Below are 14,952 nucleotides of genomic sequence, written 5' to 3'. Positions count from 1 at the left end.
GTACCTACGGCAAGATTATGTCAAATTTCGTTCCTATCAGTTATTCGACGGTAATTTTCTTTCTTCGGTTCAGATATCGGGGACATACTTTTTCTAAAATTGTTTACAGAACAGATTGCCAATAAAACTTTTTGCGTTGCCCGCTTTTTGTTCCGATGTCATAGCAAATGAAAGCTGGAAGAAAGGAGGTCAAAAGCTTCTATCTTCTTTTGCTAGAAAAAAATAAAACTTTTACTTTAAAATGCCGGGAACCAGGTTAAATCTTACCTTTCTTTTTACGGTAGCAGAAGGCGACCCGTCACTTTCTTCGTTAAAACACCACGGCGTTTAGGTATTTAAGTACGCTATTATGCAGGAAAAGAAATTGAAAGCAGAAGCAGGGATATGAACGTTTTTTGGAAATGTATTTTTAACGATTATATAACGTAGAAGTTCTGTATTTTATTTCATATTCTTTCGTAATAATCCATACGGTATGTGGCAAATAAACCTAACATAACATATACCAAAAGTTTAGTAGATGATGAAATAAATCTTTCACTATCGTCAGGATACGTATCAAACGTCGTTAGGAAGCATTCCCTATAACAAGTTTCGTGAATCTTCCGTCTGCTAGTTTCGTGAATCCGGGACTTGGCTAAACAACAGCCTTATAGATATTTACAAAACCACAGAACTAGTCACGAAGAAATTGAACTAGAAAACTCTAGGAAAATCATATGTCTCCGTTGTTGATTCTATTTTCTTTACGGAACAACACTAACTTAAATTTTGATAGTGTTGGCGTTTTTTGTCCAGTTCTACCATTCTATGCTCTAGGCCTCTAGCGTTACGAATGTAATGGATCTTTAACCAACACAGAGTTTGAACGGGTCTGCCCCAATGCCAAGTTGCCAACGTCACCGTATCGCTCATTGAGCAGTTTTCATTCCTAAGAGCTGTCATATATTGCTCTTCTTACGAGTTTCTTTGTAGCTTTTTATACCGAATCTACCACATAAATAACCCTTAGCGATGGGTACGGATTATATCAACTTGCTGGCAATCTATCGTATGTGTATTTGTCGATACATCCTTTTTTTCTGTAGGTGGTCTACTCAGCTACTTCCGCAGCTTAATCGGTAGCCGGGAAATGAGAATCTTAATCCTTGGACTTGATGGTGCTGGAAAAACAACCATTCTGTACAGGTAAATAAATATATATTCATGAAATTGTTCTTTTTTTTTTATGTATTGTTCTTTTTAAACAGATTACAAGTCGGGGAAGTTGTGACTACAATCCCTACAATTGGTTTCAATGTTGAGCAAGTCACATACAAAAATCTAAAATTTCAAGTCTGGGATCTTGGTGGTCAAACAAGTATCAGGTATAATGCTTTTTGTCTTTCTTTAATACTATTACGAATGCCTAATCAATGTCTTGATTAGACCCTACTGGAGGTGTTATTACTCCAATACTGACGCCATTATTTATGTTGTTGACTCCGTTGATAAGGACAGAATAGGAATATCTAAACAAGAACTTGTTTCAATGTTGGAGGTAATATATTGAAGACACGTGCTATGTAATTGGCATCATGCTGTGATAATGCTCTTGTCAATCATTTTTTAGGAAGAGGAGCTGAAAGGAGCCATTCTAGCAGTTCTGGCTAATAAACAAGATATGGAAGGTGCTATGAGTGTTGCAGAAGTACATCAAGCCTTAGGTTTGGACTTGCTCAGGAACAGGACATTTCAGATATTCAAAACATCTGCTATCAAAGGAGAAGGATTGGACCAAGCAATGGATTGGCTATCTAATGCACTCCAGAGCCGTAAATAACGCTGCTTACTCTGTTGATCATGTACATGTCTTGGTTCTCTGATTTCTATTAGTTGTTACATTTTAAACCATTGTTGGCACCCTCACAATTAAGAGGGTGACGAGCCCCAAATTCGCGAGCATGTTGTGTGCTAAATTACATTTTCAGAGATGATTGCATCCTTATTGTTCATCGTGAAGTGTGAGAGTCAGTGTGTTCTCATTTTCCATTTCTACCCATCCTCTGCCAGCTAAAATAGATTCAGTTCAGAGGGTAATTTTCTTTTCCGGTTTGTGTGGTACTTTTTTTTGGCAAGTGGAAGATGCGCCCTGCGAAATTATGCTTGAATAAATTATGTACATGCCAACGTAATGGAAAAAAAAATAAATGTTTGAATTTTGATCTCGGTTCTTTTCACTTTATAGACTACTTGTTTAATCCAACTCGAATGAAAACATGTACATAATAGCCAATAGGATGACTATAGGAGCTCCTTGAAATTAGGCGACAACAGGAGGGGGAGCAGGCTTTTCAAATTCTCCCAAATCCTCATCATAATAATTATGGGCTCGATAGGGCTTCAATAGCCAAGGTGCTTGATCTTCGATCCGTGTTAAACTAACTCCCAAATCCTCCAACGTGGGCAGAGAATTATCAACACAGTCGGTGACATGGTCCTAGTATACATGAAAGATGCGTTATTGTGTTATATTATTAAGTAAACATATTGGTTAAGTTATACTCGTTCAATTTTATCCCATCCGAGAGATGCGATTGGCCATCCAGGAAGTTTCGCTGTTAGAAAAACCTATAAAAACAAACAAATGCATAATAACGATAGGTTGAATTACACAAGGCTTTAATCTTTAAGACTTACTTTCAACGGGAACAGAGGATCAAAACGCATGTCATAACGGAAGTAGCCCCAATCTTTGTCTTTACGCATGACACGATAGAAATAATCGACTAGTTCTCCAAGTTGGTACCGCTTGGGTCTGCATATAATCCCAACGATGTTAATGAGGCTGAAAATGCTTTGTCAGCCAAAACTCTTACCCGATGGCTTGGTAAACCTGTCCATTGGTATCAAAGTTTCTGGCAGCATTGAGAATACCTTGTGCTAGGTCTGAAACGAAAACAGGCTGCTTAACAGTTTTTTCTCCCTTCTTCCACAGGGGCATCCCTGATCCTTGACGCCGCCAAAAGGCAGCGTAGTATGTTATGAATCGATCCTCCGAGCCGTAAATATCTGATGGGCGGAAAATAACGGCTTCTGGAAATTCTTCCCGAACAGCCAATTCACCTATTAGGCGATGCAAAGATATGAGAACTAAAATAAGCTGTACAATCGTTGAATGCTAACCTCTCCATTTGGCAGACAAATACTTGGAACCTTCTTTCAACATTAGAGGTACAGGATGTTCAGTGGCATTTAAAGTAGAAACATGGATCATTCTCTCTACACCACACTCCTTTGCAATTCGTGCAATAGTTTTTGGGCCTGAGAAGAATAAATTTTTTGTGATTCTGAAGTGCAAACTTGAATTGGCAATTAAATAGTTTGCCTTTTACATAGATGTCATCAAATGTAAAGTTCTTTGTCTCCCATTCTCTGCCGATCACATTGATAACAAGATTGGAGTGCTTCATAGCCTTCCTGATGCTATCCTCATCCTTGAGGTTGTAAGGAGTAAAGTAGATCTGGCCCAGGTCCCCGCAGAGTTTCAGGGGCTGGACATCATAAAAGTCACCTCTATATGGAATCACCAACTGGGTGCCTGTATTTCCAAACTTATTGCAGATAGAAGATCCTAGATGACCACTTGCCCCAAATACCGTGGCTACAACTCCATTAAAGCTAGATCTTCCCCCAGTTCCTCGTCGAAAGGCCGACATACGAGTGTTGACATTTATCTCAGTACTGTATGCTGCCGAGGGCTGTAAAAATATAACCGATGACAAGCTCGCCCCTTTGGAAAACACGAAAAAATTAGACGCATTACTTGAAACATGTTATAAAATTTTTTTTTTTTTAATCTTACATTGTTTAGAGCTTAGAGAACATATTTTTAGGGAGGCCATTTTCACTCGCATGTGTGCCATCTGTGGGTACAACTACGCGTTTAACGTGAATTGGGTATCAGGTTTGCTTTATATACTGGGCCTTATCCTTGGGTATGGAAACGCATGAACCGGTGTCTGGAAATCAAGTGTGTTTTCCAATTGGCCTTATAGTTTTTTAACTAAACGTAAAAAACTAAATTGGTGCGATTTGTTTTCGTTTGTTTTTAAAACAACTGGTTTAACGAAAAAACCATAACTTAATCAAAATCAGTGTTCAATTTTGATAATCTCATGGGATTTACTTTTCTTCAAGGATATCAGGAACTTCGCGAACACCGAGCATTGGCAGCCGTGGGATAATGATTTCGGGCGTAGCCGTCGCGCCAGTACACTACGGTATTTTGCATGTCCTGTAGCAGTGACTAAATACCTAATTTTGGTTTTTTCCAGTGCAAAAATGTGTTTGCGTATTATAAATATGCTCTTTTAAGTATTGTCAGGTTGTGGTGGAGGGTGCTATTGAATGCTTTTCATTAAGTCTATCTATCAACGCCATCTATTGACCAATATCGAGGAAATTCACTGCCCAATTATCCATTAATAATAGGGGAATGTGTATGGTTCTACATTTAACTTGTTTGCTCGTAAAGAATGCACAGCTTTTTCAAACAGTGCACTTTAAGATGGCTGCGCGGCTTAAATTATTTTCTAAATGCTTAAGCTTCCTGTGTTGCTTTGTTGAGAACTTCTTTTTCCCTATTTTTTGCCGCAACACAATTCAATGACGTCATACCGAACCCCCTTCCTTCACGCTTACCAAAACTTACGCCGTTGCAATGGCATTTACCGCGAACAAAAATTGCAACGGTAAAAAAAAGAAAAAAAGGGATAAAAAAAAAAGGCGGGATAACCACTAAGCAGCGGCCATCATGGATTTTTTTTCCCCCTTCCCCCATGTTCGGATGCGCTGTTGTATTCGTTATCTAGAAAATTGGCAACCTCTCGAAATTGTGATATAAAAACATATTTAAAAAATAAATAAATATCGATGGGATAAAGCAAAAAACAATAATTCGAGATCACATTAGCTGGGTTCATGATTTACATTAATTACCACGTAAAAAAAAAATAAAATCCAAAAGAATCGAACCTAAGTAAAACGAATGGGATCCCCAAGCTATACCACAGCGCTATACTTTAAGTGAGTAACATGCATTATAGCAGCTATAGGTACCTGAACAGCTGACCAACAAATATTGTTTTGATTTGGATGTGCGGTCCTGGCACAGTGGTTATCGCCACTCCCTTATAATCGGAAGACCCGGGTTCGATTCCCGCCACCTCCAACTTCCACTCCCTCCAATTCATCACTCAAGATTCTTCATCGGATTCGCAAGATTCATACATCCTCATCGCTTCGGACATCATCTACGGACATCAAAGAAAAAAGAAGAAAGAAGAAGATGAAAAGCAAAAACAGATGAAAAAGAAGAAAGAAAAAAGAAAAAGAGGAAGATGAAGAGCCATGCCTACTACAACGGGGCTAAAATGGCACACTTAAAAAAACATACACACACCACACACTACACGTATACAGACGTTTCAAATCGATCTGTAGTACTGTTCACTACATGTTGAAGATCGATCTCCACAGGTAGAGAAGAGGTGATCGTAGCTTGTAGGTTGTTCGTAAGTTCTCCCCATGGCCTGAAAGACGGTTCATGGATGCAGGCAGCTAATCATCGAGCTATGTGACCCTCTCCGATACCTTTTTGATTTCTATATTTTATAACAATGTATATTGTTATGAATATATAATTATAATGAATATATACATTATTATGTATACATATATACATAATACATAACAACGTACATAATGTTATATTAACTGTCGTCACTTGTCATTCGACAAAATTAAACAAACTCTACGAAAAAAAGATACTAAAAAAGATCCCGTGACCCCATAATGTGTTAATTGTACAGAAGGAAAAACGCGATGATGTTCCCATCAACATCGTCTCTTTGTAATCGATCTTGTTCTAAAACTAAACGAGTTCTAAAAAAAAAATCTCATACAAGAATAGTAAAAGTAACAAATTCTGTTTCCGGCCAACTTCTCATTCATTCTCTTTTCCGCATCCACTTCAAGTTTTTATTTATAATTCCATAAGGTATATTGAAGAGTGGTGTTAATATAGAATTTTAGGCGAAAAAAGCGATAAGGGTTCTACCAGTTTAGATTTAAATCTTGATTTATTCGTTCTTACATCACACATTTACACAAAATGCATATAAACAATGCATCTCAAATACACTAAGACGGCCAATCTAAAAGACATATAATAATCACTTATTTCTGTTTTATCTTAAACTTTTCTTAAACACTAAAATATACGAAAGGCTATAAAAAATCATGATTCGCAGCATAAGAATATAATACACCGAATCATCAATACTGGGAGGTGAACTTAATTCCACGTCGACGCAAAATACGATCGGCTATTCAGTCTATTCTTTATTGTTTTAACTCAAGGGCCCAGACATGATGAGGCCATCCGGTCCGTCCTTTGCTTCGTTTATCTCCGGAAGATGGGCAGGCCATTGTGACGTTCATGTTGGGCTCCTCCTCCTTTGGCTAGTTGACATATAAAAGAAAAAGAATGAGAAAAATACCGATTCGTTATTGATAAACAGGATACTGTTTATTATTCACACTTCATAGAGGAAATCGTCTTTCAACAAGATGTGCAACCATGAATTTTCGATGAAAGTTTGCGACGAGAGGCTCTACTGGGTTCACCAGTTCTAAGGGGATTTAGAACGAGATTTTGTTGTGTGTGCGACGAGTCACGAGTTCAAAGGTTGACAGTTCGTGCTAGGCGGTCCCAAAGGGTCAAAAGGAAGTCAGAGCTCGTATTTCCTCAATACCATAATGTTATATTAACTGTCGTCACTTGTCATTCGATTTAAACAAACTCATTAAGATCCTTTACCTCCTCTATGGTTACGAATATTTTCAACATGGGGTAACTACTGGCTTTATCTAGTAGCAATTTGTGTCAATTTAGGCGTATCTATATATTTAGGCGTCCCTATTTAGGCATCGTGATTTGATGCCTCTTCCCGCCGTTAGGCTAATGTACTTTTGAATTGTATAGATCTACCCTATACTGCCCGACCCAGCACATCTTGGCGTTTACACAAAAATTTCGTAGCTTGAATAAAACTCTTCTCTGGCCTCTGATAATTCGGTAAAGCCAACATTAAAACAAATCCCTTTTTCTCTGCGCTTAATCCTTGCGAGGAGTTAGATAAAGAAACATGTTTTACCTGTTCTCTTTGGTGGCTGTTGACATTATGAAATTGCTGTTGTTGATGTTGTTGTTGAAGCTGTTGTTGCTGTTGGGCTGCTGCTTTTTCACTTTTACTTTGCCTTCCTAGCTCAGCTCGGAATGGAATGTCGGTTTCTGGGCCGGCTTCTAAGACTGCCATCAAATATGAAATATACGAGGTGGCTAAACGAAGGGTTTTGATCTTTGAAAGTTTCGTGTCGGCCGGCACGTTCGGTATGCAATCACGCAATTCGCTAAATGCGTTGTTGATAGACATAGTCCGTCGGCGTTCCTTTTTATTGGCCGTATTACGACGCTTAACCACACGGATGACGCGTGGTGCCGGGATATTCGATGGATGGTGGAGCGCGTGATAGTCAGCCGAAGACACCACCGTTTCATACGAATGATGTAGATGCTGTTGTTGTGATTGTTGGTAGCCGTAGTAGTCGGGACTTGGGGCTGATGAGGAGTAACAGCTTAACGGGGGCGAGTGTTGTTGCTGAGTAATCGAAACTGGCTGCTGGAATTCGACGGATGGTGCGTTACAACCGTTCCAAGTCCAACTTGTGGTGGTGAACAAACTCTGTTGCTGTCCAGCAGTGTAGTCACCTGCCGACGGCGTTTGATGATGATGAGGATGGCTGTAAAAGCTGCTGTTTGACGCCCCGACGGATGTAACGGAGCTGTTGATGTCTACAGCGCTGCTGACATAGGCCGACGGATAGGCGCTCACTAAACTCATGATAGATACGGCTAAAGGTATTTTTTGAATTACGTCGGGCAGTATGAATATTTCACCTCTGAGTGATATTCTTCAAATACACTGAACAGTTGTTGTCTGGATAAATTCTAAGTTGAAGTGACCAGGCGGTGAGCTCTGCACCTTAGTTTTACTTCCCGAACTTGTCTCGTAGAACGTTCTGATGAACTCTCTTAGGAGGACGAAGGGAAGGAAGAGGAGGGAGGAGTCGACAAACTGTGCTTTGAGATTCCCGGGTCCGTCCCTCTGAGGCTCACCTCCAATGGGAAGCTGGCCTCCACCATTAAGCTCGGTCACCTCGTCAGCCAATCGGATACGATGGCCGTCAATTACATAATTCACGACAACAAGCCTCGTGAGTCGGCTTCATTATTAAGCGTCACAAACTGTAGCAGAGAATTACTGGATATATAAATACTAAATGAATTAGATGAAAACAGTTTTCTCAACGCTTCCAGCTGATTGGAATGACTTCATCTTTTGAATACGTTCGAGAATTACGTGAAATAGAAAAGTCGATCAACAGCATTTCTTTTCATTTGTTAACAGCACAGTAACATTTGCGTATGATAATTTCTTTTACAAGGAAAAACCTGAGATTATTCAACATAAACAAAATGTTACTTTCCAATCATAGTTACCGTACATGTCTGCTTTCTAGGTTCGCAATAATTGTTGAAGCAAAACTACGATGAAAAGTATATCTTCAAATTTTGGCTAGACCAATCAGGGAATGGAACTAGACTGACTAACTAAAATTCCGTCGGCAAGTGTTCTGATTTACGTACATGTGCAATTCGAGTCAACTCAAGTGGAACTCTGCTGCTTATGTAGGAAATGTGGGTTTATTCTCTTTGGAGGCGACCGAAATTCGAAAAGAAGAAAGGCACTTGAGAGCGTCAGCAAAGACGCAAGTGATCTATGTAAACATTTTTAAAAGAGTCGCCTTTTCGTTGGTTCGACTGCACCCCAGTCCGATGTTCTCTATGTATTGGGCCTTTCTTAGTTTTTATATTTCTCGTTTGTTTTACGCTTTGCTCTGAAAATAAAATGGCAATCTAATATCTTGCCAGCGTTTTTTTTTTCATACAAGCGCTTGCGTACGCGGAGCATTTAATTATCAATCAACTGAAGTCCGATCGGTCTTTAGTATGAATGCGGCTAGTCGTACATCGACTGGGACGAGAAACAGCGACAGGTGCATCAGCAAGAAGATTGGTGCAATCAGATCAGAGGCAAAGAGAGTGGAGTACAAAGAGAGCTTCATTTAACGGTGACGTAAAACACATGGCTCCAGGCCTCTTGAAACACTCCCGCTCGCTTCACCTTGAAACCCTATATAGACTTTACTTTTTCGTTACATATATACAGTAATGCAGAGAGACCAGAGGGAAAAGTCTCGGTTTTCAAAAAGAAAAATTATGGACAAAAAAATATTTTTTTCAAGTGTCTTGGGTGGGTACGGGATCCGAGAATCTTCTTTTTCTCCGTCTCGGTCATTCGTCCTCTCTCTTCTTCTCCTTTTTTCTTTCTCTCTCTCTCGCACACGATAAGTCGATATCTTTTAATTGCTCTCGAACTGATTTATTGTTTCAGGCCGACCTAAACTCGTAAACTTTGACATGAACTTGGGTTCAAGCACAGCTGAATTTAAAATTAGTCAATGAAAACCAAAATAACTGGTCAAATAGCGGAAAAGGGATGTTTATTATCATTTAGCAATACCCAGTTAAAGTTAGAGAATTGTATATTTCTTCTAGGACAGACGTTATTGTAGCTACATGGTGAAAAAGCCAGATGCAGCAATTCATAAATAATATGATAGATCTTATGGTCATCCGTTATAGTTGTGAGGGTGGTGGCATTTCGAAAAGACTTGGCACATCTTTTGCGGCTTCCATCCCATTGCAACAAGTCAAGACTTTATGTATATAAACACGCAAGTTTGCTGATGCCATTACGAGGAGACGGCAGCAGCGAGACGGAGACAAGAGGACGAGTAGATGGCACAGACATTTGAGACGCTTCCCCCCAGCCACCGTCTTTTCCTATACACGAAAAAGCCTCGGAAGAAAGAAGGACAAGGATGGAGGAATACGTTTTTGGCAGGACTCGCAGCATCTCCCTCTTTGCTATTCAGCGTATACAGAGCAGCTCTAATTGACTGCTAAGTGGCCTTACATGTTACAGGTTTAAAAGGATATATCTTGTATATTTACGTATACCACGAGAAAAGTAAGAACAAGTGGCGGTAGTGCAACTGTGTGTTGGATGCAAAATGATGCGCGGCGCGCCGTCAGTCTCTCACGACGACGGCGGCGTGAGAAAAAAAACTTTGCTTCTTCTCCGTCATCGCCTCGCTTGATGCCTGGTGACACTCTTATACGCTGCAACACACAGAAAAAAGGAGATTGGGCAATTAGAGGAACGATATGAAAAGACTGTGGAGACGATGATGACGTGAAAGTGATCCGCCTAAATCAGTTGGTGGCATATCATATCCTGCCTCTGCCAAACATTATTCTGTGCAAATGGACAAAAACACTAAAATTCCTCCCGATGTCATGGTTTCGTTCTTTCGTGATATAGGAAGATATCGCATGTTGGTGCCAAGGCCGGAAGAAGCGAAGAAGTGCGCGAATTTAATGTATACATCGTACATGGTCTACACATATTTCTGCTTTATGGCGCCGTGACGGGCGCCAGTCATTTGTCACGACCCGCTGCCGCCGACTTACCAGCAGGTCCGTCATCCCCACCCGTAAGGGGGGGGGGGGCATTTTAGTATAGCCAGCCACGGTCATCATGAGAAGGATCCTTCCCTCTTCTTTATGCGCGCGCTCAGCGAGTCAAGTTACGAATAACAATAATAATAGGACCTAGCGTTTTTATTTTTACTTCTAGTAAAGGCGAATTTGGGAACCCTTCCTGTTGTGGAGGTTGACTACTTACCATCATGCATTAATGAATGAACAGTCGACGTAATCAAATCAAGTAGACTATGAGTTTATGTTTTTATGACTAACGATTGTTACTAATTTTAACAATTCTAGGAAACCATGACGGAATTAAACATTTTTCCATCCGCAGTAAGAATACCAAAGTAGCCACACGAATTTTGTCCATGCTGTTTGTCCAGTTTGTATCCGTGTGGGTGTTTAACATATACAATTCGTAAAACGCCAGAACACCAAAGGCGTCATAAACGATCAGACACGTCTCCCATTCCGTCCAGTTCCTTCCCTTTTATTTTTTTTCTTCTTTGCTTTTTCATTTTGGAAAAAAACAAAAAGGGGGGAAAAAAAGATGTTGGTAGCCTGGGTAAATGTTTAGATAATTAAGATAAACACAGTCGGCGCATCGCGTTATATATACATCCACCGAAGGATACAAGTTGAAGAAAACGGAGAGCTGGTGTAACAACATCGGCCTAGCAGGTCATCGACATTTCGGTAGCACGGTGGCGTCGGGTTTCCGCGCTGCCAAAACCGTTTTCGCACAAAATGAATAATTAGCGCAGTTTAGTTATTGTAACTCGGATGACACTTCATGAATCCATGTGACCAGGGACATCGGTTGCGGAATAGCTCGCCCGTAGAGTTTGTTTTGATGACCGTCTTCAAAATAACAACAAAAAAGAAGATTGTCTGTTTTGCATCAGCCAAGACGCTGTAGTTGCACATTCCTGGTATCTAAATCAACCCCACGTCTCAACTCGTCATGTGAATATTGCTAATGATAACGAAAGGAAAAGGGCTCAAAACGTATGGGGGGAGCGGAGGAATAGGGTAAGGTAGAGCCAGGGAACAAATCATTTTTGAAATATGAAACAACTGGAACGTAGGCACATCATCTTCAAAGGAAAGGGAGGGAGACGTAGAGAAGACGGAAGGAGTTATTCAGCACCTTTTGGCGTGCCGTCGACATAATTCAAACCTTACGCTTAGTTCTAACGATACGGTATTGGAGACACAATAAATCGTCAAATTATTTAAATACTTGAAATACTTACAGTCTGGCCAAAAAAAAAAATATTTGACTCTTATTTCTAATAGCCATATATTTAAAATCTTAATTTCGCTACAAAGTATTCACGTTAAATATCTAATACAGCGTCATTTCGGCCTGTGTTGCAATATAACTGTATTTCGGAGCCCGACAAAATAAGCCCGACTTTTCTTTTAAAAATAATATCAATAAATAGGGAAAACTATACATGATTTAGATTTAAAAATTAACGAGAAGCACGAAAATGAACTTTGTTTTGGTGTGAAATTTATGGATTTTGAGTAATCTGAAATATATAAGTTGTTGCGCTATAACTACTTTGATTACTGATAATTATAAAACTTCATATGTAACGAGAAAACTAACGTGCCTGTTAGAATCAGCGTAAGATTTTGAACTTAATGTGTGGTCTTTATTGAATTCTGAGAGATATGGCTTTTTGATGATTTTCGACAAAATGAGAAGGCTATAGCCTTCTCACTTTTTCAATTTTCGTCAAATTCTAAATTTTGTTAAAAATACATTATTCCGATTCTAAATTGATCGCTGATCACGGAAATCGGGCTCGTTTTATCATGGTGCCTATAGTTTTCGATCTAACATTAATAAACGGATGAAAAAGGCTGGCGCGCCAGCAAAGCGTTTTTACCATTTAATACAGCAACGTCTGGTGTTACGTAAAAACGAATATTTTTCCCGAATTCAGCGTTACATTTTGAGTATAAAAGTGTTATTGTTATCCCAGCAAAGAATTTTCTAAAAATTTTGGGCAAAAACAATAAGCCCGAAAGAACAAACCCGAAAAAATAAGCCCGACTTTTTATTTTTTTAAATTTTTATAAACAACAAACAATAATGTACACGATTTAGATCCAAAATTTAACAAGGATCACGAGAATGATCTTAGTTTTTACGCAGAATTTACAGTTTCGGAGTAATCTAAAATCTAAAAATATGTGCGCAATGACTGCTATGATAGCGCTGTACTCCAAAACTTCATAGGTAAGGGGAAAACTACCATGCCAGTTAAAATCAGCGTACGATTTTGAACATAATGTGGGGTTTTTATTGAATTCTGAGAGATGTCGCTTTTTGATGATTTTCGTCAAAATGAGAAGGCTATAGCCTTCTCACTTTTTCAATTTTCGTCAAATTCTAGATTAAGTTAAAAATACACTATTCCGATTCGAAATTGATCGCTGATCACGGAAATTGGGCTCGTTTTGACATGGGACTTAAAGTTTTCGATCTAGAAATAAAAAACGGATGAAAAAGGCTGGCGCGCCAGCACAGCATTTTTACCGTTTACTACAGCAACGGTTGGTGCTACGTAAAAATGAATACTTTTGCCGAATTTAGCGTGGATCTAATAGTCATATATTTAAAATCTTAATTCGCTACAAACTGTTCACATAAAATATAAAATACAACGTCATTTCGACCTGTGTTGCAATATAAGTGTATTACGTAGCGGTTGGGTAACATTCGGATTTTCCAGTGCAAGTTTGTTGGTTGTGTAGTTTTTTACGATGGTGTCTGTTTTTAAAAGAGGAACACGAGGATGTTATGGGAAACAGATAAAACTTTTACTCCAGAAACATTTCTATTTAGAGAGATACAATCATGCAGGCGGCCTATAAAGTGAAAAATCGTGCGCCGGCCGATCCTATCGTCAAGCCCACTGATCTTGTTCTTTCCAGCCTCTTGTATCTCCTGCTTTCTCTCAAAGCGAATCAAGCCACGTGCTCACTTCAACTTGACATGGGTGTTTTCATTCACCTCTCCCAGTATTCTCCTTCTGACCACCCCTAACACTTTCATTTGCCTCATGTTCCAATTCATTTGCTCAATGCAATCACAAAAGATTCACTTGATTGTGATCAGATGCAGTGAAATGGTATAGACAAAGCCGACGAGGAAGAATCGTTCTATTCTTTTCCCCTACAAACTGGAGCGTGTGAACCCTAATGGTGGTTTGTTTACCGGCAACCTACGACGACGGAGTGGAACCGAGAGTGACATGGGGACGGGCGACAATGATACAATGTCAACACGCTAAACGCCTGTGACAGAGATTCACAAATAAAACCATACACAAGCTATTTGCCACTGCAGGCGAGAATTTTGCCAAATGAGAAATGGCATGAAGAATGACCTTTTGCCGGCAGAAGGGCGACTACGACGACATATTGAGCTCCTCTTTCTTGAATAAGGGAATCCGTGAGAAAGAGATATGACAACGTAAATTAGCCCTGCCCAGCCAACCAGCCAACAGTGGATGTTCCCTCGTGACACCGGATCGGGCCGGAAGGGAAGAACTAGAAGGAGCAAAGTGGCGCACTCAACTTTCATTTTTTTTTTGTGCCACCAGTTTCCACTAAATCAAGTAATTATTTCTTCTTTCTTTAATTTTGCGTTGCATCAATAACACACGAAACCTTGTGTTTCATGAATTTATAGGGAAAAAATACCTTTATTATGTTTATCTTAGCAAAGGCGTAGGAGTAATTAGATTTAACTAAGTGGAATTAGACTCAACTTTAAATACGCAATAAATGCGGCCGTGCATTCGTGAAATTTAAACGTCCTTTTAGCTACCGGGTTCAGGGAATAGTTTTATTATTATTATTACTTTTTTACGATAGTGTTGCCAAGTTGAAAACAGTTCAGAAACGAGTCAACAAAGCCTGTGGATTGTTCACGGCGGCAGCAACAGGAGCGGCATCGTCGGCCTTCGACGCTCTTCCCTTTACGGGTTTCAACAGACACGTGACATGTAAACAAATTGCAAAAGAGGGGATGGGAAGGAGAAGAAGAGATAAACTTTCATTTCCCTCTGTCCTCGTGCGTCAGCATTGCTGCCTGTGTGTATGCGTACCGCACCGCCTAAAGGGTGCGAGCGAAAATGCATACTGGCTGCGATCCGGAAGGAAGCAACTAGAAAATCACACATGATGTTATGATTTAGTCGTTTGAGAGA

General features: G+C 39.7%; 3 protein-coding genes across 3 annotated transcripts; 1 reads left to right on the top strand and 2 right to left on the bottom strand.

The window, feature by feature from the left end:
- The first annotated feature begins 841 nt into the window (after positions 1–841).
- LOC130697536 (ADP-ribosylation factor-like protein 1) lies at positions 842–2,079 on the top strand. The gene is made up of 5 exons (XM_057520445.2): positions 842–1,018; positions 1,089–1,188; positions 1,251–1,367; positions 1,429–1,540; positions 1,613–2,079. Exons 1-5 carry the CDS (start codon positions 1,015–1,017, stop codon positions 1,820–1,822), a joined length of 543 nt encoding a protein of 180 aa, XP_057376428.1. The 5' UTR covers positions 842–1,014; the 3' UTR covers positions 1,823–2,079.
- Positions 2,080–2,192: 113 nt separating this feature from the next.
- LOC130697520 (NADH dehydrogenase [ubiquinone] 1 alpha subcomplex subunit 9, mitochondrial-like) lies at positions 2,193–3,990 on the bottom strand. The gene is made up of 7 exons (XM_057520427.2): positions 3,845–3,990; positions 3,368–3,772; positions 3,166–3,303; positions 2,859–3,105; positions 2,680–2,797; positions 2,545–2,610; positions 2,193–2,479 (listed from the first exon to the last, which is right to left on the bottom strand). Exons 1-7 carry the CDS (start codon positions 3,903–3,905, stop codon positions 2,303–2,305), a joined length of 1,212 nt encoding a protein of 403 aa, XP_057376410.1. The 5' UTR covers positions 3,906–3,990; the 3' UTR covers positions 2,193–2,302.
- Positions 3,991–6,103: 2,113 nt separating this feature from the next.
- Positions 6,104–8,103, bottom strand: LOC130697529 (uncharacterized). The gene is made up of 2 exons (XM_057520438.2): positions 7,200–8,103; positions 6,104–6,504 (listed from the first exon to the last, which is right to left on the bottom strand). The coding sequence occupies exons 1-2, from the start codon at positions 7,944–7,946 to the stop codon at positions 6,385–6,387; spliced, it is 867 nt and encodes a 288-aa protein (XP_057376421.1). The 5' UTR covers positions 7,947–8,103; the 3' UTR covers positions 6,104–6,384.
- Positions 8,104–14,952: the final 6,849 nt, after the last annotated feature.

The sequence above is a fragment of the Daphnia carinata genome, chromosome 3 (genome assembly GCF_022539665.2).
Source record: "Daphnia carinata strain CSIRO-1 chromosome 3, CSIRO_AGI_Dcar_HiC_V3, whole genome shotgun sequence".
NCBI lineage: Eukaryota > Metazoa > Arthropoda > Branchiopoda > Diplostraca > Daphniidae > Daphnia > Daphnia carinata.
The sequence above is the reverse complement of the archived record's forward strand: the minus strand, read 5'-3'. Positions and strand labels throughout refer to the sequence as shown.